The sequence below is a fragment of the Brachypodium distachyon genome, chromosome 4 (assembly GCF_000005505.3).
Source record: "Brachypodium distachyon strain Bd21 chromosome 4, Brachypodium_distachyon_v3.0, whole genome shotgun sequence".
Classification (NCBI taxonomy): Eukaryota; Viridiplantae; Streptophyta; class Magnoliopsida; order Poales; family Poaceae; genus Brachypodium; species Brachypodium distachyon.
The window spans coordinates 15,755,097-15,779,433 of record NC_016134.3 but is presented as its reverse complement, the minus strand read 5'-3'; the positions used below and the strand labels follow the sequence as shown (position 1 = coordinate 15,779,433).

At 42.4% G+C, this 24,337-nt stretch overlaps 2 protein-coding genes across 11 annotated transcripts; both read left to right on the top strand.

The window, feature by feature from the left end:
- Window positions 1-654: 654 nt before the first annotated feature.
- Window positions 655-3,784, top strand: LOC100826489 (cysteine-rich receptor-like protein kinase 8). The gene is made up of 7 exons (XM_014901890.2): window positions 655-791; window positions 1,043-1,141; window positions 1,223-1,475; window positions 1,598-1,826; window positions 1,918-2,065; window positions 2,146-2,346; window positions 3,478-3,784. The coding sequence occupies exons 2-7, from the start codon at window positions 1,046-1,048 to the stop codon at window positions 3,508-3,510; spliced, it is 960 nt and encodes a 319-aa protein (XP_014757376.1). The 5' UTR covers window positions 655-791; window positions 1,043-1,045; the 3' UTR covers window positions 3,511-3,784.
- A 2,569-nt stretch (window positions 3,785-6,353) lies between these two features.
- LOC100830234 (putative receptor-like protein kinase At4g00960) lies at window positions 6,354-18,398 on the top strand. 10 transcript variants are annotated; one of them, XM_024463635.1, is made up of 11 exons: window positions 6,354-6,506; window positions 10,120-10,247; window positions 12,852-13,107; window positions 13,190-13,418; window positions 13,560-13,710; window positions 13,798-14,037; window positions 14,995-15,102; window positions 15,200-15,261; window positions 15,665-15,781; window positions 17,470-17,612; window positions 17,716-18,398. In XM_024463635.1, exons 2-11 carry the CDS (start codon window positions 10,125-10,127, stop codon window positions 17,787-17,789), a joined length of 1,503 nt encoding a protein of 500 aa, XP_024319403.1. In that variant the 5' UTR covers window positions 6,354-6,506; window positions 10,120-10,124; the 3' UTR covers window positions 17,790-18,398. The 10 variants fall into 10 exon arrangements, 7 of the variants coding, with proteins under 7 accessions (XP_024319403.1, XP_024319407.1, XP_024319408.1 ...); XR_002966543.1 differs by lacking the exon at window positions 6,354-6,506 and adding an exon at window positions 8,765-9,372 and having other exon boundaries at window positions 17,493-17,612; XM_024463639.1 differs by lacking the exons at window positions 6,354-6,506; window positions 17,716-18,398 and adding exons at window positions 8,765-9,372; window positions 16,009-16,081 and having other exon boundaries at window positions 17,493-17,612.
- The last annotated feature ends 5,939 nt before the right edge of the window (window positions 18,399-24,337 follow it).

Genomic DNA, 24,337 nt, shown 5'->3' with positions numbered 1-24,337 from the left:
CGGTGCTGCCTGATCCTTGCCCGCTGAACTGCTGCTGCCTGATGTACTGGGCTCGCGGCCGCCGGCAGTCTCGGGCGGAGCCCGGCTCGGCTCGTGTCCACCCCTCAGGCTACTCCCCACCAGCACCTCTTCTGCCCACAATCCCCCAGATCCAAGTATCCAACTGATGCCAATTGCCAAAAGATTCGTTCTCAAAAATAAAAAACTATTTCTCCGTCCAAAAAAGGATGTCTCAACTTCAACTTCGATTAAATTTGAATGCATCTATATACTAAGTCATGTCTAGGTACATTCAAATTTTGATAAATTTGAGACATCTTTTGTTGGAACGAGGGAGTACTATTAACTAACGTTTCATTAGCTTGTCCCTTGATAACATGGATTTTTTTTTGTTTATGCGTGCAGAAGCGCTGAAAAGTTTCGACTCTTTCAAGTTTCCATGGTTTAGGCGTGCAGAAGCGCTGAAAAATCTCGAGTCTTGTAACTTTCCATCAGTAGGGAACCAAACCTGTGCTTCAGACTTCAGAGGAGATGATGACTGATTGTTTTTACTCAATAATGAGTCTAAACCGGGATCTAGATCGGAGCCGGCCTCGCCTATGGTTTTGTGGCAAGTCAACTGACGACCGGCTCTGTTAAGGGCAGTCAGGTAATTTCAAGGGTTGCTAGAGCTGGTAGGAGCTCGCTATTGGTTCTATATATGCCCTTGGCATTGGATTTTGCCATCAGCAGAGCATACAAGACCCGGTCGATCTAACTACCAAAGCTACAAGCTTGCGGCATCTGGGCAGGTGATTCAATCAAACTATTTGTATTAGTTTTAATTATCTGCTGAATCCCGTAGGAAATTCTGCAAGCTGTTTTATTTCTCATGAGCACCATCAAAGTCAGTCCCTCTCTCTCTCTAGATCTCGCTGCTTCTATGCAGTCTTTCTCGTATGATTTTAGGACAAACGTGTTTACATGTTGTGGGAGCTCAACTCACCTGAACATATAGCTAATTCAAGCTCCTGTACTTTTCCTTACTCTCTTGTGCAATCAGAAAATGGAGCGGGCGGTACTATCAATCCAGATTATAAAGAATATCACTAATGGGTTCACTGATATAATCGGCGAAGGTTCATTTGGAGTAGTTTATAAGGTACTTTACATACTTGTATCTTTTTTTTCTGTGTTTTCACCCGAAAGCGTCCACAAAACCAACTCTTCTGGGATCATACAGGGAAAGTATAATGGAAAGCAAGTTGCCGTGAAGAAACTTCGAGAATCGTCCCAATTGAGTGAAACAGATTTTGAGAAAGAGGTTCAGATTCTGAAATTGGTCGATCACCAAAATATAGTGAAGCTAATTGGCTACTGCTGCCAAAGAGAGGATCCGACGGAGCAACGCCCAAGTTTTGGTTCTCGAGACGTGGTGGAGAAATTCCTCTGTTTTGAATATGTCCCGAATGGAAGCCTTGATAAATGTATCTATGGTATGATAGATGTACTCTCTGCTCTGCATGCTTGTTTCTCTCTTTCTCTTTCTAACACACAAATATGAAGATTCTGTTTTTGCTAATCACTAGTCTGTTGTTATGATGATTTTTGTTCTCAGGTGAACCTTCCAAACTTGGTTGGGACAAACGCTTCAAAATAATTAAAGGTATCTGTAAAGGTCTGGATGCATTACATGGACAAGGAAGACGTATTATTCACTCGGATCTTAATCCTGCCAACATTCTGTTGGACGACAATATGGAGCCCAAGATTGCAGATTTTGGTTTATCAAGGATCTTTGGTGAAAACCAGACACATACTCGCATAACCAATTCTAAGAGTGCAATGTAAGATCACTCAAAATGAATTAATGTTCTCCTCAATGTAGTAAATAAGGTACATTTCTAAGTCTCCTGAAGGTTCCATACATTGTATCAGGGAATACATGGCTCCCGAGTACTTGCAGCGAGGTCAACTATCAATCGAGTCGGATATATATAGTTTAGGCCTTTTAATAATTGAGATCACGACGGGTGAGAAAAACTGCTCAGACGATGAATTATATACCACGGACTTCACTGAAGATGTAAGATGAAATGACTTTTGAATCTTGATTTAGCAACAAAATTACCTTGTACAATTTATTGAGCCACTCTTCTTACACAGGTACGCAAGAATTGGACAAATATGCCCTATATAAAATTGAAGTACCCGGCATTAAGCTCAGATGGCTACCGTCAGGTAGAAGGATGCATTAAAATTGGGCTAAATTGTCTCAGCAAAAAGCGGAAGGACAGACCCAATTCAGCAAACATCGTTCACAAGGTCGACCAAATTGGTGCAGGCTCAAGCTCGGTGTTTCACAGGGTATGAACTCTAGGGATAAAAAATTGCGCTTGGTATTTGGAGAGCATTTCTGTAGATTTTTGTTTTTGCGAGTATTTCTGTAGAATTTTTTGGTAGTGCGCAGGATAAAATGTTTAATTATCTTGTTCTTTCCTTTTTTTTACTCCGTAATGATTAGAAGGGAGACGCACACAGATAAACAGGCACAGTGCATGGACAACGCATCTGAGCGCAGCCCCTTTACAGATGTCCAACTGACGGTTATGATTTTGATCATTTTTAGTTACAGAATAGCGCATGTTTTATTAGAGATTTGATTCTTTTTTCTCTTAATAATTCAAAGTTTGATAGGGACTAATACTACCGAACGGTTCTGATTTAGGGATAACATGTCTCACAACCTAGAGGTATGGATTAAACATATGGACCGAACGTACTCCACTACACCCTTGTCTTCAGTATGCATATACTGCATTTTGTAACTGATGTAAACAAATTATATCGCTGCAAACTATTATAATAATATTATAACAACGCAGACCTGGCTTTTTACATTTCTTGAGGAACATCCTCTTGGATGACATGCTTGTGCACCACATTTTATTCAGTCTATTTTGAACTGAAATAAACCATATGCTATATTGGAATTAACTAGGCTGATATGCCCTTCGAAATTTCAGCCTCACCTTTTTGGGCGTAAGTGATACGTGGGACCTTGGATCATCAGAGGGATACCGGGATTTCAGCAAGACATACTATTAGAACATCCTTTTAGAAGTAATATTTGCATCCTCCTTCATGCAACAATTTGAATTACTCTCAAGTTGGTTTATGTAAGTCACCTAGTTGTTGCAAGATTCAAGTTGGACCAGTGATTAGACCAATAAAATGTGGTTTTGTCAAATATGTGGCCGGAAAGTGATGTCATTGGAATATGCTTTTGAATAATTCTTGTCCACATTGTTAGCTAGCATATCATTTGTCTAACTCGTGGTCAAACGCGAAATTTTCAATTTGTGGATGTCTTAAACTTCAGAATGAATGTTGGTAAATAAACAGCTGTTGGAAATTATTTGTAACTTTTTGCCTTGCTCATCCAACTATTTGTTTGCATTCTTATTGTATTTGATGTGTGATTCTCATGTACCGCAGTGTGAAAGTTCATGGATCTATGGAACAAAGTAATTTTATACGGAAAATGGAGGATTTTCAATCCGAAGAACGAAAAAAAAAATCCGAAACCTTTACTTAGTAAGCCCTAAAGGTCGCCTCGGATCAGTGGAAAGGAAGGTTGCAACATGTAAGGCTTAGCAACCTGTCACTCTGTCAGTCAAAAGCGTGAGCTAGTGTGGAGATTCTTTCTTTAGAGATATTGACAGGGATCATTAGTCCATGATAGCCTTGTAATAATTAACTCAGCCGAGAACAATATGCAAATGACTTCAAGAGAGTCTTCAAATGTTTGGGTTCCTTAAAAAAAAAATGGTTGGGTTCATATTCTTGGCCAGTATGATGACAAGAGTCAGTAGACTCACAACTCGCAAGCATGTCTATCTTGGAGTACAAATAATCTTGACATGATTCAATAATAACTTTTAGTGTTACCAGGAGAGTGGTAAATTGGCTAATCTAGGGAAAGTAACACAGATAGAGGGAGTAAAAGAAAACAAAGAAGGCATGGCTGAAAGGGGCCATCAGCAACAAAAATGAAAAGGATAAGTAATGAAGAGGATGGACTAATGTAGGGAAAGTAGCCCACACCATATCCAATGATTCAATACTCCGTAGTTTTTTTCTTGCGAGAACAATGATTCAATAATTGAAGCTAGTATGAATGTAAAGCGCATGGAACTCTCTATCAGCATCTAGCACAAAAAGGCCACGGGAAAAGCGGTCCATTGGCTTCATCTCTCTTGCACTGAATGAATTCCCGTTAATCCCTTTTGATCCCCACTGGGAAACACATAACCGAACGATCCCTTAGAGGGCTCGGGTGCCAAATATGAACAACATTTTCATCTAGGTAATTTGTTTCCTTCCAAAGCCTCTAACATCATGGCTGTGTGCATCAATTGATGCAGAGGACGGGGATCGTTTTCCCTTTTCGAGAAAAAAAAGTAAAACTACCTGCATGCAAGTGTTGCTCATCGAGTAATTTATGCTTTGTCATCGTTCAAGTTTTGACCTCTTGTCCATTGGCATGGGTTGTCCCGTCTGAAGCATAATATCCCGAACCGGGCTCGAACTTCACTTTTCCTCCTGACTGCCGGCCCGAAAGCCTGCAAAATGCTTGGAATGGAAAATAATATTATTTATCATAAAAATAGGTAAAAATTATCTTACACCTTAAAAATGATTAATTTAATATATTTAATAGCCAAAAAACGGTGTCCTGCTTGGCCTTGGGCTGGGCTAGACCAGGTTTGGGGTTTTGTTGCCATGCTTATGGAGCCTGGCCTGAAACCCGGCCAGGCCAAGGTATGCATATGCCCAGCTCTAATTGGCCAAGAAAGATAAGAGCAACTCTTTACAAAATTGGTACCAATTTTATGCAAGATCAAAGTAAGACAATAAGACATAATGTATCATGCGCATCTACGATTAATATGTTTTTCTTAGATCAAAGATCTAGCTTTATTTCTTAAAAAGAAGTACGCTAGGTCAATACAATTGAGATGAACATAAATAACGAAGATCCTCGATAAAGCTGAAAGCTCCATCATGGCCCTTTGAAATCAACACCACTAGATACATCCTTCACATCTTCACATTTTTCCTAGCGCCTATACATTTAGGGTTATCCTCAATGAGACACTACCTGTGTGAACTGCCTCATGATCGAGGTATTGATCAGCCAGACAACTACTGTGTCCATCGGCCGAGCCTAGTCAATTTTTAGAAAACCGTCGAGAAAAATGCTGGCTATTTAACAAGGGGTTAGAGCCCACTGGAATAAAAATCAGCGAATTAATTGCCAACTCAAACAAGACTGAACAAATGCAAGGACTATGAAAGTCTAAACAAATGCAAGGACCGTGAAAGTCTTAACAACTGCACTAATTTTTATTCAGGCAAAGCCAACCTAACAGCCTCAGCCTGGACGCCAACGAATAAAGTTAATTAGATACAGTACCATTCAGCTCGTGGTTGGAGGTGGTCAACCAGACCACGCGCGCAAGGTCATTTTGTAAAAACCCTTAATAAAAAAAGGTAAGTGTAATAAATAGAGAATTGGATCATGTCACATGAACTTATTCCATTTCTACTCTATGGGATCTTACGGAGCCTTTTCATGGATGACATGGTTGGGGTATGATCATAGAAAATATTCTCATCAAGTGAACCAGCCTATCCTTCCTAGGTAGGGGACTTACGTGTTGATTGGATGCGGAGACACTTTTGGTTGTGAATTCTAATGTGGCAGATCCAATTCTTTATCTGCATGGCCAAATCTATAATTCAAGTCACACATTCCCATAATCTGCCTTTTTTTCTTTTGTAAAATTAACTTCAGCTATTTGTATTATATCAAAATACTTCGGAGTTGAAGAGAAGTATCCAAATGACATGGAGAAAATGCAGATTATTTAACAAGGGTGCCAAAGCGCCAATTGGGATAAGAACAAGCAAACCTGCCGCAAGGAAGCAAACGTCCGAACCTAACCAGTAAACAAATTGCAAGATTTCTCTACTCCAATTATTGCACATAAAAAAACCTAGAGTTAGGGCAAGTTGATAATATGAAAAATAGTTGACTTGACCCCAGGGCTGAAAATTTTAGCATGTGGATGCATGCTTTGACAAGTTCCAAACCTGTAAACACCTGCCCCCTGCATCATAATGTAAAAGCAAAGCGTCTATAACGCGCAAGCGCGCACGTGCCAAGGAAGTCCAAGGTCCTCCCTTACAGGCGCGACGTCAGCTCCCTGCGACTGCGAGCCATTGGCTTGGCTCTCCATGCATTTCTCCGGCCCCCGTATATATACTTATCATGTGGTATCTTCCACCGCTTACATTAGCCAAATACATCTTCGCCGAGCTGTTTCTGGTCGAGGTGATCGCTTAGGCGCTGCGTGTGTGACCGACTACACGCCCCTTTCTCAGAGATCCACCGCAGCTGCGGCGGTGAACCTACCCTGGCCGGGAGTTGAAGACCAATCTCCAGGCTAGTCTACTTAGTGGTAATCACCTGCAGATCATATGCTCTCACCTGCAGTTTGTTTATGTCTATGTAATACATCGATCCATGCATGCGGAAGGCTAGTAAGTAACTGTCGAAGGCTAGAAGATGGCCGATTGAGCTAAGTTTGGGAACTCAAAAAGTAAGGACCGCGGCCTTATTAGTTTTAAACAAGAAATGGAACCCTCTGGCCTACGACAAAGAGTTTTCGGTTACCCGCACCGTTAACGGGCCTACTTACACATGGGAGCATTTTTGTCGAAATACCTGAACTCACACACTAACACACACCACACGCACACTACACTCACACTTTTTTTTTGACGAAAACGCAGCAGCTCTGCTTTTCATTAATTAAGATCGAAGAGAGCAAGGCCAAACGGCCGAAGTAGCTACAAGAGTTACAGAGAACAGCAAAGCAACTGAAAGGCCTACACGACGACCAACGTCCCAACATAGAACACTTGCAGTGCTACCGGAGCACTCTTAAAGCCATCAAAAGGCCACACAGCACCGAGACATTGAAATGCACACAAGCATCTTCGCCACTCAGCTGTCATCGCCACGGCCAAACAGAGCAACACGTCAACGAGTGTAGCGGCATGGTCGAAGGATCTCACCCCGCCGAGACCTCACCAGGTCGAAGGGCGATGCAAAGTCGAGACCTCACCGCACACGAACCTTGACCGCCGTAGGACAACCCTGAGGATTGCGAACATAAGCTGGCCATTCATGCCGTCGAAAGACACCAAGCAGCCGAGACAGCAACGGGAGGGCGAAGCTCATCACATAGCATGAAACATAGGATAGGCGATGACCAAAGGTGAAAGCCAAGAAGGGATGCTTCCCGCCATCAACTAGAGACCACCTGATTTGCCGAGGAAACCATGAATCCAAGGCAGCGTCTCCAAGAAGCCTGCGCCACAGATGTGCCGTCGCTGCCCGGTGCAAAGGACCTAGGGTTTTCACCCGGATCCGTGGTAGGGGCCACAACAATGCCTCGAAGGAGGGCTACGGCGCTCGAAGGCGTCGTCATTGTCAGCACCGGCGGCCGCCAGCCTGGGCTTTCACCCGGCCCCAACAATCCATGGCAGAGGAAGCACCTAGCGAAAGCAAGTGAGTGCGACGGCCTAAGCCACCCGCACAAACAGCAGAGGAGGGCACATAGACAGCAGGGGAGGACACACAAACCACCACAGGGGGGCGCCGCCATAGATCCTACACCGGCGAGCAAGATGCCCGTCGCGACCTCGGGACGCTGCCAGCCGCCGGATCCGGCCGCGGAGCACCCGATCCCGACGACCACCAGCGCCTGACCGCCTGCAGACCACTGGTGAGCCACCGAAGCTGAGCCACGAGCAGTGGCGAAGCCGCCCGCCCGCCAAGGAAGCCACCACGCCAGAGGACGCCGCCCCGCGAAGAGAATGGCCGCCCGCCCCGGCCACCACCTTTGGAAGGGGAAGGGGGGCCGCCGCTGCCGTGGCAAGGCCAGTGACAGCGGCGGCGAGAGGGGATCGGGATGGGGAGGATTCGCGCAGCTAGGGTTTGGCTCCCCCGGTCGCCTCGAGCGAGACGGACGGGGGTCAGGTTTGGGTCCTCTGTTACCATTTCCTACACTCACACTTTGCCCAAGGCTTTTTAGCCTCTTTATTGGAGGCCTTGTCTTTGCGCTAGGCTTTCCTTTCATCCCACGGCATATATGTGTCTTTGTCGAATGCCCGAAGAAAAGCCTCTGGCAATCTTAGGCAAATTGGGTTTTCCGGTAGTGGCACATTTCCCACAAACACCTACTTTTTTTGCTAAAGTACTCCGTATATCGTATATAGGTCTTTTTGATGGCATACATCGTAGTATATAGGTTGTTGGATTTTGCCACGGATCGATCACATCAAAATTTACCCGAACAACTGACTGTCAAAATTTTCTTTATTTTCAAACTCAAGTTCTTTACAATAATCCTGGACCTCACGTTGATATCAAGGGTTGGGTTTAGCCCCAAATCGCAATAAACAGAAAAGGGCACACGGGGTGCGCTTGGCAATATTTTGAGTGATGCGTTTTCATGAGCAATATTTATGTGATTAATCGTCCTTAGGGTTTTCTATAAAAAAATCATCCTTGGGGCTAAAACAGTAGTTCCCGCACGCTTCGCCAGCGCCCACATCGCCCAGCCCAGAGGAAAAATCCACGAAGACTGATTAGTTGAGCCAAGTTCGCAGCCCATATACAGCATACAGTAGGTATAAACCGCTGGCGCGGCCCGTCTCCCACCCCAACCTCTCCCTGGCCCATTTCCGTCCCAACACAGCCAAGCCGAGACGGCCCGACCTATCGTCTTCTTCCTCCGTTCGACCAGCTGCAGCCATGAACCGCCGGCGCCGTCACCTCGAATCCCATCACATGAACCATTTCTTGCAAAACCAACACCGGAAGATCAATTCATGTCTCTTCACGAACCGATTCAGGCCGCTAACAGTCTGTATCTCCTTTTCAATCCCCATTTGCAACTGACGAGCCGCGAATGCCGGCCGTCGGCATCCAACTCTCGATCTCCCTCCGTGGCCTGTAAAACCAATTTCGGATCGCGTCATCTCGAGTACCTTCCCATCCTTTCTCAAACCCATCTTCTAATTTCACTTGCCTGCACGCTACGGAAGCGGACAGTAACCATGTGCCGGCAATCGGCATCGGATGGCGCGCGGCTCTCCCCCATAGGAACCACCAAGCTACGTACATACATGCCGAAGGGCATCCTGGGTCTCTAAGCGCGCTCAAGATCACCGCGGTCGTGAAGGTTCCTCTGCTATGCCAAATGTCGTGGTGGGCAACGATGTTGCCGGTGCCGAGACCGAGCATGGTGATATGATGTAAGCAAATCGATCTTATACAAAGCTTTTAAACATTTTTTAATACTTAATAGTATTAGTTAGTTCTAACTAAGTTCATTCCTAACAAAATTCCGCTTATCATCAAGTTAGCGGGGCCATACATTGATCAAATGAGGGAGATTCTTTATAAGAAGTTCAAATCCAAATTTGTTAATTGTTTACAAGAAGTTCAAATCCAAATTTGTGAATTGTTCAATTAGGATGTGGCTATATATGTGTATTAATATGTAGATCTCATTTTGCCCTCTCTTTTTCCATCATCCGTTCGAGTCTTAAAACACAAATCATATCCAACGGTCTCTAATTAAAAATCAGGCAACTTAGATATAGCAAAACCGTTGTTCTAACTGCATCTATTGATCAAAAATCAGGCAACGTATTTACTTCGTGTAAAGTAGTTATGGATAGTACAACTCTATCTGTACTATCCAAGTATCCATAAGGAGATTAATCGTGCCACATAACTATTGTCGACTCACATGGGCCTCCAGAAAGATGAAGAGTCAGTTCAAGCTTTTGCTCATATCTAACACTTGGAGTGACGAGACCGCCGGATGTGGTTGGGAAATGTTCACCAATTAATTGTGCTTGTACTTATAGCTACACACACCCTTTCTAAAAATCATCACTTAACTTAGAGCACAGTTTTGTTTATCTTAAACAGATTGTATATACATGTACAAGAGATTTTTTATTAAAGTTTTCCTTTTCTTACATGCATGGCAGACAATATGGGGAGCAAGTCAGCTCGGTCGAGTGTACTACCAGAATCCCGACGACCGGCAGATATAGAAAAAATTACTCGCAGTTACTCAACGGAGATTGGTAGGGGGGCCTATGGAATAGTTTACAAGGTATTCTTGTGGGCACTTGCAATCTACAATTATTTAGTCCCTACGATCCATAATAAGTGTCGCTGATTTAGAACAAGTTTAGCAGAAAGTTGTTGTAAATCAGGACACTTATTATGGATCGGAGGGAGTATTATTTCCCTTAATATATCGTGCATACAAACTATGGCTTGGTATGTGTACATTTCAAAACTTATTGCACAAGAGATTTATTATACGAAGCTGGTACCATTAAATTCACATTAAAAGAACATTTCAATAGTAACTTTTTACGTCCCTGCATTGTTGAAATAATTGTTGCTCAAAGAAAATCTTGATAAGTGTGGCAATGTATTCCGGGAAGAATAGAGTATGAGATGCGTGCAACACTTTACTTTGGTACACATACATAAGTGACAAAATTAGTGCTAGAATTCTTCATTTCCCCTGGTGTATAAATCCTAGGGAACATGACTAAAACTGTAGGGAACTGGTTTCCCTAACTGCATTCCCAGCAAATGATTCTAGAGGAAAATGTGTGGGGAAAGAGAACACAATCCTGCAGTTCTTTCTGAAGAAAACCCTGGGGAAATAATTGTTCCCTAGGATTTGAAATAGTAGGGGCATTGTTCACATGGCATTGCTCTCTCAGGTGGAAAGACTAGTTGCCTATGTTACTTTTGCAACAACCTAGGGGAAGAAAACAACAGATTCCTTGTATCAAAAGTCTGCAATCCTAGGGAACGTTTTAAATAAACATTACTTTTTAGGTGCTAATTCAATAGTTCTTTCCTCCATTTGTTTTCGCACTAGGGGACTAAATATATTTTCACGAATTATATGTACATCATCGAGATAACTATCCATGTAGCCAGGTAAATTACTTCAAGACTTAAATACATCATTAATGTGTCACCAAATGTTGGTAAAAAAAGCATATAGAAACCTCATAATTCCAAAACTTAAATACATCATTAAGAAAGAAAGAATTAATTTGACTGCAACGGCTGTAGATATGTAGGGGTTCCATGGACAAACATGATATTTCAATTAATAGAGCAAGTTGATCATTTCTTTTGACCACCCAGCTACTTCATGATGGAATCGTGACACAAATTTCTGTTGTCTTACCTGCGATTATGAAGTTAACTATTCTCTGATAAATGAAGTCTCTTTTTTAACAGAAATAGGTACATTTAGTTTCGAACTAGTATCTCAAACTATTGATGGTTTCACGTAAAAGTCTTAACCACCCTAGCAAAAACAATCTTAACAAAGATTTTGTCACACTTAACCTCTCCAAATTCGCCTCATTTTGCCTAGTAATAATTTACATGATTGGCCTCTTTTTGAACTTGAGATCTTTTGACTCTGATACCATGTTGAATTGATACACCTAACCAGTTCGCCCCAAAACTTGAGTTATTAGGGAAATATTGGCAATGTATTTCAACATGACGTACATGAACAACCCATAGTACGTACATCGTGGGTTGTAGATAACACATCTTTTTCCTTAATTTGTAACGATGGATGGATGGACGCCAGATATTATTATGTTTCGTTTCTTAACTGAGAAAAAGATTTATTTCCTAGAATCCTAACTGCTACTGGAAAACAAATTTGATGTTTCTTCAGAGATACTTACTCCGTTTATATTTAGCATAGAATAAATAAAACACGCTTTAAATATTGCCTTTGTCTCCGATATGTGTATGTAAATGTTATCTTAAAGAAAAAGTACACTGTACTGCTGGGTGTAGATACACCATACACCTGTCGTACATATACCAATATACCATGTGGTAGTATATATACTGTTTCATCATTTCTAGTATATTTTTTAATATATGCATATACTATTTCTAAGATACTCCAAATCAAACAACATGATGCAAAAAAATGGCAAGTTGGTTCATTGTTTTTATCTTGTACAATTAACCCTAATCCGGAAACACTTTGCAATGCTTATTTTCCCCTCTCCCTGAGGGGGGAGTGTTCAACAATTTCACTGCGATCATCGTTACATCCAGGTGGTATGCTTCGCAGAAATAAGAAACTGGTAGCCAAGTTTAACTTCTTAAGCTCTGCTAATTGAGCGTAATGTATGTTGATTCGTTTATGGTAAACCTGGGTTGCGCTACAAATTAGAAGCTCTCCTAAGTGAGCGTATTGTATGCTGATTCGTTTATGGGTAAACTTGGGTTGCGCTACAAATTGAAAGAGGTAATGTCCGTGGAGTTATCTGAACAACCCTCTGCTTAAAAGTAAAAATGCATCTCCCCAATATGGTAATATCAAGTTAACAACAGTACATATCATGAAGACCACTCGGGACCCCAACTTAACTGCTTTAGGGGATAAAGTAATACCATGACACAAGTTCAGGTGATACGTACGTATGTGAGATATGAAATTGTTTAAGGAATGATGAGAGACTCGTCATTAGTTTGTGCAAGTATAATATTCCTCCGATCCATATTAGTTGTCGAAATATTACATGTATCGAGACATATTTTAGGCATATATACATCCATATTTGGACAAATTTGAGACAATTAATATGGATCAGAGAGAGCACGTTTTTTCCTAGTCTAATTTCATGTTGTATATGCGTATATTGATCAGGGAACAGATAAAGACGGGAAAGACATTGCTGTGAAGGTGCTCCAGGAGAGAACAGGTGGGAATCATGACGAGGAGTTTAACAAAGAGTTTTATAGCCTTTTAGAGCTGAGGCATCAAAATATTATACTTCTGGTTGGTTACTGCTATGAAACAGAAAAAAGGATTAACAATTTAACAAAAAAGTTTGATGAGATAGTAAAGGCAGCTCTATGTTTTGAGTATGCGCCCAATGGAAACCTCCGCAACTATATTTCTGGTATAGCTTATTTTTAGTACCTGCAACAAAACTATTTCAACTGATGTTGATTGTCTAAGATAATCTCTGTTTAAATCTATAGATGAGGGCCGTCAACTTGATTGGCACACGTGCTACAAAATTATTAAGGGAACTTGTGAAGGATTACATTACCTTCATCATCATCCAACAGGACCAATTTACCATTTGGACCTAAAACCTGAGAACATTTTGCTCAGTGGAGACATGGTTCCCAAAATTGCAGATTTTGGTATGTCCAGGCTTTTCAGTGATAAAACAACCAAAGTCTCAACAAGCCCAATAGGAACTTGGTAAGTTTGCTGCATCCATGCAAAGTCACATTTCCTAAGTACTTAAGTTCATGAGACGAACTGTGCCTGTATTGAACTTATTAGTTTATCGGCGATATTTACTAAAACCAAATTTCCTAACTTTGTTATTTTGTCTCGTAGGAGATATCAGCCTCTAGAATACAAAAAAGGAGGAACAATCTCAAAAGAGTTTGACATATACAGCTTGGGTGTCATAATGATAGAGATGGTTGTAGGACCTAAGACCTATGACAATTTTGATGATTTCTCACTCGAAGAAACTATTGTCCATGTGAGAGAAAAATTATTTTCATCCACTATATAAAACTATGTATTGTCAATCTCTGATTCTAACAGACATTATATTTGAGGACTGTAGGCAGAAAAAAAGTGGAGACCTAAACTAAAAGAGACAGAGACGTACCAATCACTAGAAGCGTATTGCCAGCAAGTCAAGAAATGCCTGGAGATAGGCTTAACATGTGTGGAGGCGAATCGACGTAGAAGGCCAACAATAGCCCATATCATCAGTCAGCTGAATGAGGTGGAGATTAAGACCCTTAATCGAAATTCAGTATTCCAGGAGTCGAGGAAGGGCTCAGGGAAATCAACACAGCAGGTATATACTGTCGGAGCCTCTCCTACAGTTTTACTTCAAAAAAAAAACACAGCAGGTATATATGAACCTAAGCTTCACCCCAAACTTAGTCTTTCACTGAAAACAGGCCGTGATGTCCTCAAGCTAAATGAAGAAGAACACACAGTTTTCCATTTTACATCTAACTGTACAACATGGTACCATGCACATTTACGTGCCAAAATTAAGGCCGTATTTGGTTGGGATGCTAAGGTTGTCATACTTTTTTCCCATGCATGCTTAAGGTGAAAAAATTAAAATTAGCGCCACACTTTGCCACCACATTTAAGGGAATCTTGCCACACTTTTTTGAGACGGTGATATTTGGGACTTGTGTAGCATGAAAAGAATATTGTCACAAGTGTGCCATCAACCAAACAAGGTGACTGACTTGGTCAAAGTTGCCTAACTTGTTATGCAATAACATTTGGAATCTAGGTAATATGAAAAGAATCATGCCATAAGTGTGCCATCAACTAAACAGGTGACTAATGTGGGAGCTGAATCGGATGCCACATCACGAAATATTGTAATTTGTGAACAAGTCTCACTTGTTTTAGAGTAAAAATTAGTATCTTTCCAACATTTAAGGGAACTCGTCTAATTATGAAGTAAAAAAGAGAAAGTATTTGTGCGGTCTCCCTGTGATGAGTTGGGAATTTTTTGTTTAATTGAGGTAAATCATGAGATAACACTATTACGGAGATAAAAGAGAAAACCATCTTCTTCACTAGGATAGTTGCTTACCCAATGGAATAACTAAAGGGTAAAATGTGAAATTTAACCACAGAATTAAGTATTTCTATCTCTGTATTATTTATGACAATACATAATACTCAGTAGATTGTTAGACAACGTCACATATATCTTACAAAGCGATCGTACATAATTAAAATTCCACGTATGTGTATTAATTTGTTAACTTCACTTGCCATTTAGGCTCAATCGATGCCGCACACGTGGGCAGCAGGAAGCAGCAGGGAGCAGCACCGAGCAACCACACAGATAGCACAGAAGAAAGTCAACTCAGAAAATACTAGACCGGAGGTACATCGAGAAGAAAAACTCACTGGGAGCACTCTTTTATAAATTTTATAACTATTTGAGTGGGACAACTCACTTGTGTCTGGGAGAGCTATTGCAGGAATCCCTGGCTTATAATCCCCCCGCTGCAATAAACAATGCGGCCAAAGCCAACAGCAAATGGTAAGAATATAAACATTTGTCTTTCCACAGACCCTGTGAGCACATAAGGACACACCAAAAGAAACTGTCAAAAGCAAAAGAAAAAGGAAACACCAAAAGAAACAGAGTCTTAGCTATTTTTCCCCGTTAATTTTTTTTGTTTTACTGCACGAAGAATTAAGTTTGTCATGAACAAGATCTAATTATCGATCCTCTAAGGCGGGGTTTAGAACCAAATTATCTCTGATCCTTGCTGAGCTGTTTTGATTAAACTTTTGGGACTGTTCCTTGTAATTTTTCTTCCTGTTAGCATGTAAAGTTGTAATTGTAACTGTTGCTTGTTATTCAATATTAACAAAGTAGGAACTTCTCCTGCTGTTTTTCCCAGTAAAAAAAACAAGAACTTAGTTCACTTGCCATTCGGTTTCAGTTTCAGTTCCAGCCAGGGACACATTCATATGTCGTTCAGTACCAAGCGTGGACACCGGGGGCACCAGTGCAGGTACAAGTGGAAGATGCATTACGAAAGAAAAATCAAGCGGTAACAATATGCAAATTTATCTTTTCAAAATTCCTATGAGCATATATGCAACACTAAACGAAATGGCTATCACAGAAATTCTTCTCACAATTAAATAACTGCGGCAATTATAATTTCAATTGACTGCACATTTGAAGCTGAAGAATTAAAATAAAGTTGTAGAGTAGCATAATGACAAGCTACAACCGTACAGTCTATTGACTATTTTTTCTCTTTTTTCGACAAAGATGGAAATTTATCGCTCAAGTAACATGATTCCAATCTGCAGCGAGAAGGTCGGCTAAAAGTCAGGACCATCATGTAATAACAAGTCAGTTAGATGCTCAATTTTATGGAAAAGTATATTTTTTGATCCTGAACAATTAGGAAAAATATACATTAGCTCACTTTTTTTTGGATACTTCTTCCCCCAATTGTCAAAATTGGACAGTTTTGATCCCTTGACACCGACAATAAGTGGTATAGTGCCAATATGGAGCGGATTATCTGACTTGCCACGTGGCCATCCATTGGAGCATGTGGAGCACTGCGTCAGTTCTAGTTGTGCCTGCTCCCCAAGGCTAATCGGCGGTTCACACTTCGAATCCTAGACATTTTTTTTACCAACGAATCCTAGACATTGGTGACATAGAGAAAGAAAAGAAAGCCCTTAGTAGTAAGGGAATGAGCAAGTGCATGCGAGTGAGAGAGAGGGAAGTGAGACCAACAATGTGGCAAATCACATGCAAACAACTCCGCATTTGCAGTAATACCAATTTTAGGTGGCTCGAAGAACCAAAAGTATCTGGTTTTGACAATTGAGTGACGAAATATCTACGAAAAAAGATAGGGTGCCAAACATAGGATGCAACTTTTTGCCGGCTCATGTACCTACAATAGCCCAAAATTTCATGATGATATCAATGGGGTATTATTACTTTGAGACATTATTTTATTAACATATTATTATTTCATTTCTATATCATACCTACAAGAGCCCAAAATTTCGATACCAATCAAATTTCATGATGATATCAATTCCGTATTAGTGGAGTATTATTACTTTGAGACACTATTTTATTAACATATTATTATTCCATTGATATATCATTTATATTTTCTTGGTATATCATTAAAATTTCATTTCTATTTCATTTAAATATCATTATTATTTCTTAATACATGCATGAGTGGATGCCACATGGCATTGCATGTTTGAACCGCTAGGTACCGAAGCAGGTAAAAAAAGAACACTTTTTTGGAAATGATAGATCATGAAGATTAATATACTTATCTTTTATGTTTTAATTAAATTTCCTTTTCCAATCTAAGTGAAAGAAATTCAATGTGGAAGTTCGATAAATGGATCTTAAGTTGGCCATTGTTTTTATTATTTACCTGGACTTATATTTATAAGGTTTGACTTAGAGCAAAGGTAGAACATCTTATATTTGGAAACAGAGAAACTAGTATTATATTATTATTTTTCGAAAAGGGGAACTCGCCCCGGCCGAAATATTTTGTACCTCTAACAATATATTCATGCTTTAATTGCCACACATCCGGTGGCTTCAGGAATTAGGACGGCGCAGCCTCTCTGGATTAGACTAATTAATTAGGCAGACAGCGATATACTCCTATAGCTTCGCATGTTCGACTTATACTACTTTTTAATCCGCATCAAAGCACTAATATTTTTGATAGTGCAGACTGATTCAAGCATTTTACACAGGCCCTTCAAACTGTCTTGCACGCCCCTGCTGGTTTCTCAACAGGCATGACGGGTGGCGTGGAGCAGGAGCGCGGCTGTCCACTGTGCAACCTTGCAAGCTTTCCGCAACAACAATCTCATGTATGTTTTACACTCATGACTCCGACAGCAGTAAAAAGATTTTTTGACAGCAGTAATCTACGAAGTAACTTATTGACATGGGTATATGCTTCTGCTAATGCAGTTGTGCCACGGGACGATGCTGCCACCAAGACTGCCAGGACTGTATATCTTGGACGACATGGGCGTCCACGCTGAGAACTTCATGAAACTACAAAACGAAGGGAGGCTACCGGCGGGCTCCAGTTCCCATCTGGCATGAAGGACGTGGTCGTCCTGTACGTCACCAGCAAGGGCAAAGAGTTTACCTTGGATGAATGCAACCGTGTCCGGTCAGCACTCTGGTCGCTCAACATTGCCTTCATCGAGAAGGACTTGTTTGGCAACGACAACAACCGCATGGAACTCGAGCAGTTGCCTAATTCAGGCAGACCACCAACCTTGGCTATTAACAGCAAGAACGTCGTCAACGATACGACGCTGCGGAAATTACTACGGGAGCAAGGGAGCCTCGCGTCATTATTCATGTGAGCCTCTTGGGCACATTTCTCCCTAGCTAGCTACGGCTGGTCATTCAAGATATAGTTTGCAAGGACTGCGGGTATGTAGATGATACTCCGTACATTGTTTCCCCTACCTACATTACTTTGAGGGCTCTCTTGTTGCAGAAATTTTAAAGGTTCGCTTTTCTACAGTTTCTTCATTCTCGTCAGACGCCATTGTGTAGTTGAGAATCAGAAACATATGAAGTTAATAAGCTTCTAGCATATTCACTTCGTTTTCCATAAAAATCCATTTTCTTGATTATACCATTTGGGTTGTGATCTGTTTGGTGTCAAGATAAGCATGAACAATGTTAGGTTCAGCACTTTTTTTTAGCGAGGCAAAGATTTAGATATATGCCCTTGTGGCTCTTGCCATGCAAGAAAAACATAAGCTAAATGTAGTCACCGAGCAAAAATTACCATTTATTTTGAAAATTTTGAATTTAAAAGCCTAACAAGGGAATATATTGGGTATTATCATTCCTAAGACACAAATGAATTTGAATTCAAAATTTTAGATTTAAATATGCCCATAACCATTTGGTAAAATTACTGTTAGCGTGGTAACCGCATTTAGAGCGCAGAGAGTTTTGTACTACCTCCGTTTCATAATTCTTGTCGAAATGTTACATGTATCTAGACATTTTTAAAAAATACATACGTCCATTTTTGGACAAATTTGAGACAAGAATTATGAAACGGAGGGAGCAGCATATATCAACAAGTTTCCCTCTAGTGGTGCGGAAGCTTACTTTGATAGTACCTCACTCAAACAATCTTAAAAGCACACGCGTACAAAAAAGCCTCACTGGAACAAGAGTTTATCACTGATCGGTCTTAAGCATGTACAAGGGTGGCAGGGGTCCGCAAGAAGGCTGAGCAATTGAAGTACCTCCGGTGGCGGCCAGACTGGTCCGTTTCGGTCCGAACGGAGAAAACAACAGTCCAGCGGGGCGACACATTTCCGCACGTATCCGGATTTTGGTCCGGCGTGACCCATTCCCAACCCAAATCTTGGCCGGGTTTGTGTCTCGCACGGACGAGAAACGGAGCGCCGCTTGTCCGCCCTCGATATATCCCTGGCCCTCCTGTCTGCTACCGCCACCCCCATTTCAATTTCCCACTCTTCTTCCCCACTGCCCCTCTCTCGCGCCCTCACCGTGGTACAGGAAATTTTTCCGGCCACCAGCCCCCTCCCCTCCCCCGCCACTGGCGGTCCAGCCCCTGTCACAGCTGCACAAGATCCATCTCCCGCTCCTGCCCCAGCCGCGCTGCTCAAGAAGCCGAAGAAGCAGTTGACCCCGGAGGCGAGGGCCATCTAGACCAAGAAGAGTGGGCAACGGCGGGTGCGGAAGCTCGTGCGTGACGCAGAGGCCGCCGCTACCAAAGAACATCAGGAGGCCATTCAGCGGCAGCTCCTGGAAGCTGCTACCGCTGCGAAAGAAAGGGAGGAGGCGATGCGACCCCTCTTTCTCCTCGGCGGCTGGGCATCTGGCGGGCCGACGGCGGCCCATGCTCGCCGCCCGCCGCGGCCACGACCAAGGACGCCTGAGACGGGCGGGCCAACGCAGCTTCTCATACCAGTTGGAGTCGCCCGGATACAACAGAATGGAAGCTGGCTGCACTCGCCGGTGATGACATCGACCTCAACGCTTCCTCGGCAACGATGCCGGTTTTGCCAACCTGGCAGTGAGGGGTAGGCCGGTGAGCGGCATTGGCGTCCAAGACTGGTAAGTGTTGTTGTTGTCGTCGTCGTCGTCATGAATATGAATGGCCATTGTTGGCAGGTGTTTCAAGTATTTCAAGGAGGTGTATCAAAAGCCATTTAACTTGATCCATTGTTGACGGATCCTCAAGGAGGCCCTCAAGTGGCAGGAGCTGTATTGTTAGCCTTTGATTCTTGTATCTAGATGCTTAGGTTTTCATTTGCCGTGTAGTTAGGCGTCCGGCGAACGGTGCCTGCGATGCGTACGAGTCCGGCGAAGTTTGCTTGAAGAACGTGAAGGTGAGATGCCAAGAGATGTCGTGCGATGAGATGTGGAGGTGAGATGCCGTCGTGCCGTGCGATGCGGCCGACCACATGAAGCCGCTGAACAAGTACGGGCAGTCTTTGTGCAATGTGCTGCTGCCGGCCGATCGAGTGTTTTGGTTGGATAGTTATGTAGTCGCTGTAGTAGTTAGTTGTTAGTAGCTGCATGCGTGCGTCAATTAATATTACATGTATATAGATATTACATGTATATAGATATTTTTTAGACATAGATATATTTATATTTGAGAAAATTTGAGTCAATTAATTAATATGGGACTGAGGGAGTAGTCAGTTAGATGTACGTGTCCGTGCGTGCATGTGGATCCTGGAGAGATTCTAGGAAGGAGATAAAGTCATACTAGTGCGTGAGAGCGTGGCTTGAGACCCGGGCAGGTTGTTGCCCGGCTCACGCGTGCGAGCTGCTATTTAAGAGGTTGAACCAGGAATGAGAATGAGAAAGAGATGAGATGAAAAGTTGGGTCGAATTCCAAGTCCGATGCCAAGCGTGAGGCCTTCAACCTCGTCTTCGAAGAGACGCTCAAGATGATTGTCTGAGAAAGAGGCCGGAAAGGAGAAGATCCAACAAAGGAAGGAGGAGCAAATGAAGGACTACCTCGAGGTGCAGAAGAGGAAGCTCGCCATCGAGCAGCCCAATGCGAAGGCCAGAACCAAGAAAGCTGAGGCTGCTCTACTCGCCGAGGAGACACGGATCATGTCGGCCGACTTGAGCCTCCTGGAACGTGGTCCGCGAGCTTGGTTCGAGTCCATGCGAAAGATGGTACAAGATCGAGATGCGGTCTCGCCATGTTGTTGATCACACTCATTTGGTCCCAATTTGGTTGTCTCTTTTGTAGTGAACTATGCTTATGTCTACTGCTGAGGCCTAAAACATTGACATGCTTATTTGTTTACTAATTTTACCATATAGTGGCCTCAATTGTTTGCTTACAGTGGCCTGGCGGCCAGAAAACAGGGTAGCCATTTGAATTCAGGCGCTAAATATGGGTCGCCCTGAAATGGGTCGCACCGCTGGGGAGATGGGCGGCCCAAACGGACCGAGGCCGGACACATAAGCAATTCTAGTCCGGCCCGTGACCCAAACGGACCGAAACAAACGCAAAAGACGTCTGAAATGGGTCGCCTCGCTAGAGTTGTCCTTACAGATCAGCCTATGGCACACAAATAACCTAACCCATCAAGATCGTTATTCGCCAAGTATCCTCCATTTGTCTTGTCATTTTGCTTGCAACCCTCTAGTCTTGTGTTTTTTCATCACATTCAAGTCATTTCAGAAATTTGACCACAGCATGAAGGTTTGACATATTGACTACTTTGATTGGTACCATATAGGCTTGACCGTGCCTTTGTTGGCATGTTGACTTGAGTAGGAAAATGTTAACTTGGTATTCGTCATGTAGGATTTAAGACCCCGCTCATCTAAAGATATGTTTTACTACAACAAGTTTAAACATCAATTTTTTCTTAGTTGGAGGAGAGAGAAGTAGGCTGTAGGGCATCGAACAGGTTGTTATTAATTAGGAGAGAAAATAAACAATCTTACACAAATTAACAAAAACTCTCTACAACAAGTGGTTTCTTCATCTCGTTACTAACCCTCTAAAAGTATATATATTTATTATAGTTGGCCCCACGAAAGTATGATGCAAGTAACAATTTTTGCACCAATAATAAATTTTAGTTGTTTCTTGGGATTTTTATTTTCGTGCCCTCCATTACTTAGTTCTACTTAGTTTTGCCCAAGGCTTAAAACCTTGCTTTCTTCTACACTACGTTCTTTGGCAAATGCTCACAAATGTCTTCACGGTGGACCTGTTAACGGTCAAGGCCTTTGACCGTTACCTCCTGACGAGTGGGGCTGCGTTAAACCCAGACAAGTGGGGACGACGCAGCTTCTGACATGTGGGGCCAAAGGAACAAGAAAACAATCTCTTCTCTGAAGCTCGCCGGCGCCTCGCCAAAAGCTCGTCGTATGCATCCAGGTGCGGATCAAGCGCGGCAGAGGCGGGGATACTAGCAAGATCATTCTGCAGCGGATGGAGGCGCTGCAAGCCCTCTAGAAGGCTTGGAGACGGTTGGTGGCGAGGTCAAGCGGCGGAGGAGGACGGCGCTAGATCGCGGGGTGCTGCAAGGCACGAAATGTGATGGGACAAGGGGGAAAACGACTGCTCATTCTAAACGCGCTGCCAGCAGCGGATGGGGCGGAGGAGCACCGCAGCATGGTCCTCTCGTCGGCGGTGGGCGGCGGCACTGCTTCAGGGACGACGCGGCTAATGCCACAAACCTCTCGCACAACCTTGCCAAGGAGGTAGGCAAGGGTCACAGGAGTCTACAGGTGAAAGGAATTTAAAAACGGAGGTTTAGAGAGAGCTCACCGTCAACAATGGTGGCGGCGGATGGCGGACAGAGACGTCGAGGTACCGGGATCTACAGAGGCTTAAACGCAAAACATTTAATAGAAAACTAACATAGGAGTGTTGAAGGCTTAATGTGACCGCGCTCGAATTTCGTTTTAACGGGCCTAGGAGGGAGATCGGGACGTGGATGCCGACGGTTGACATTCGGGGCGCGTGGTTGAATTTGAGAGATGAAAAGGAGAAACGGGCGATTTAAGGCCTGAACCGGTTCGTGGAGAGATGGGATCAGATCCTTGGTCTCGGCTCGATGAGGCACGGTTGGGAAGATGGTAATCCAAGTGACATCATCCGGCCCCAGAACCTAATGGATGTGGTATGTGCAGGGGTGCGAGGAGGAAAACGAACGAGTTGCCGGGCTGGGGCGGCTCGGCCTGGAGATGGGCTAGAGAAAGAGTTTGGCCCAGAGTTTGGATATGGGGGTTTGGAGAGGTTTGGAGCTGGGTTTGGAGGGGTTTGGAGCTGGAGATTTGGAGGGGTTTGGAGAGGTTTGGAGGCAATTATCCATGTCTCAGTTTCTCATTTCATCACTAAATTTTGCACCAACATGGGTCTCGCAATTGTACACAAGATTGCCAACTAAATTTTTTAATTTTATGTGATAAATTTTTTATTTAATTTTTTTATGTGTGAAATTTGACATTTTTTGTGAGACAAGTACCCAAAATAAGATTGATAGTTTGACGTTTTCAACTTCAATACTAGTTACATTATAATGGAGGAGTAATGCCCATTTTTCATGGCTTTTGGAGGTGATGTGCTATTTTTAATTTATTTAATGGATTTCTAGACATTTATTGAAAGTAATTCAAATTTCAATTGGAAATGTGTTATACATTGGTCATAACATATGAAAAAAAATCATTTTATGCAGTTCTAGTATGTTGGTACCTACCCTCAGGAAAGAAAGTTGAAACAACCAAACCCTAACATCAAATAGTCATGCATATAGGTCTGACCACAATTTGTAAAAAATATTAGAAAATGGAAAAAATTTCAAAAACTGAACTCCTTTTGCATGGAGTCATTTAATGTGTACTAATATGTAGGAAAAATGATAAACCTCAAGTTAAACATAATGAAAGAAATTCTCTTCACAAAATGGCCTATCATGTATGAAATTTAATGAGTTCTAAGCCAAATGAAAGAATCTTAGTGCATATGCATGTGTCAGTTTTTTATTTCCTCACCAAATTTTGCACATACATGGGTCTTATCATTGTAAACAAGATTGACAATTAAAGTTTTTAATTTTAAGCTATAAAATTTTAATTTAATTTGTTTAGGTGTCAAAATTGACATTTTTTGTGAAGGGAGTGGCCCAAATAAGATAGGTAATTGATTTTTTTTTAACTTTCGTACTAAGTAGGTTACAATGAAGGAAAAAATCGTACAAAGTTGTGTCACGAGTTTTCAAAATTTGACATGATTCGAGATCATGTGCATTTCATCGAACACGTTGCCGGCGTCGGCGTGACGGCCGCACCTTGCGTACATGCACACGAGCATGTTCCATGCGACCGATGGAGGCGACAAAGGGACAACAATCGAACGAACGATCACAAGTAGGGAACACATTTCACAATAGGCCCTCGCAAAGGATCTCCCTTGGAGATTGAAGGCTCCCCGTGTTCTCAGATTATTCAAGGAGTAAGCTTTGAGCCTTCTTTTTTTTTCTGTCCCTTCTGTTTTGGATCAAGCAGTGACCTTGTATGAGACTATGAGAGAGAGGGCTTG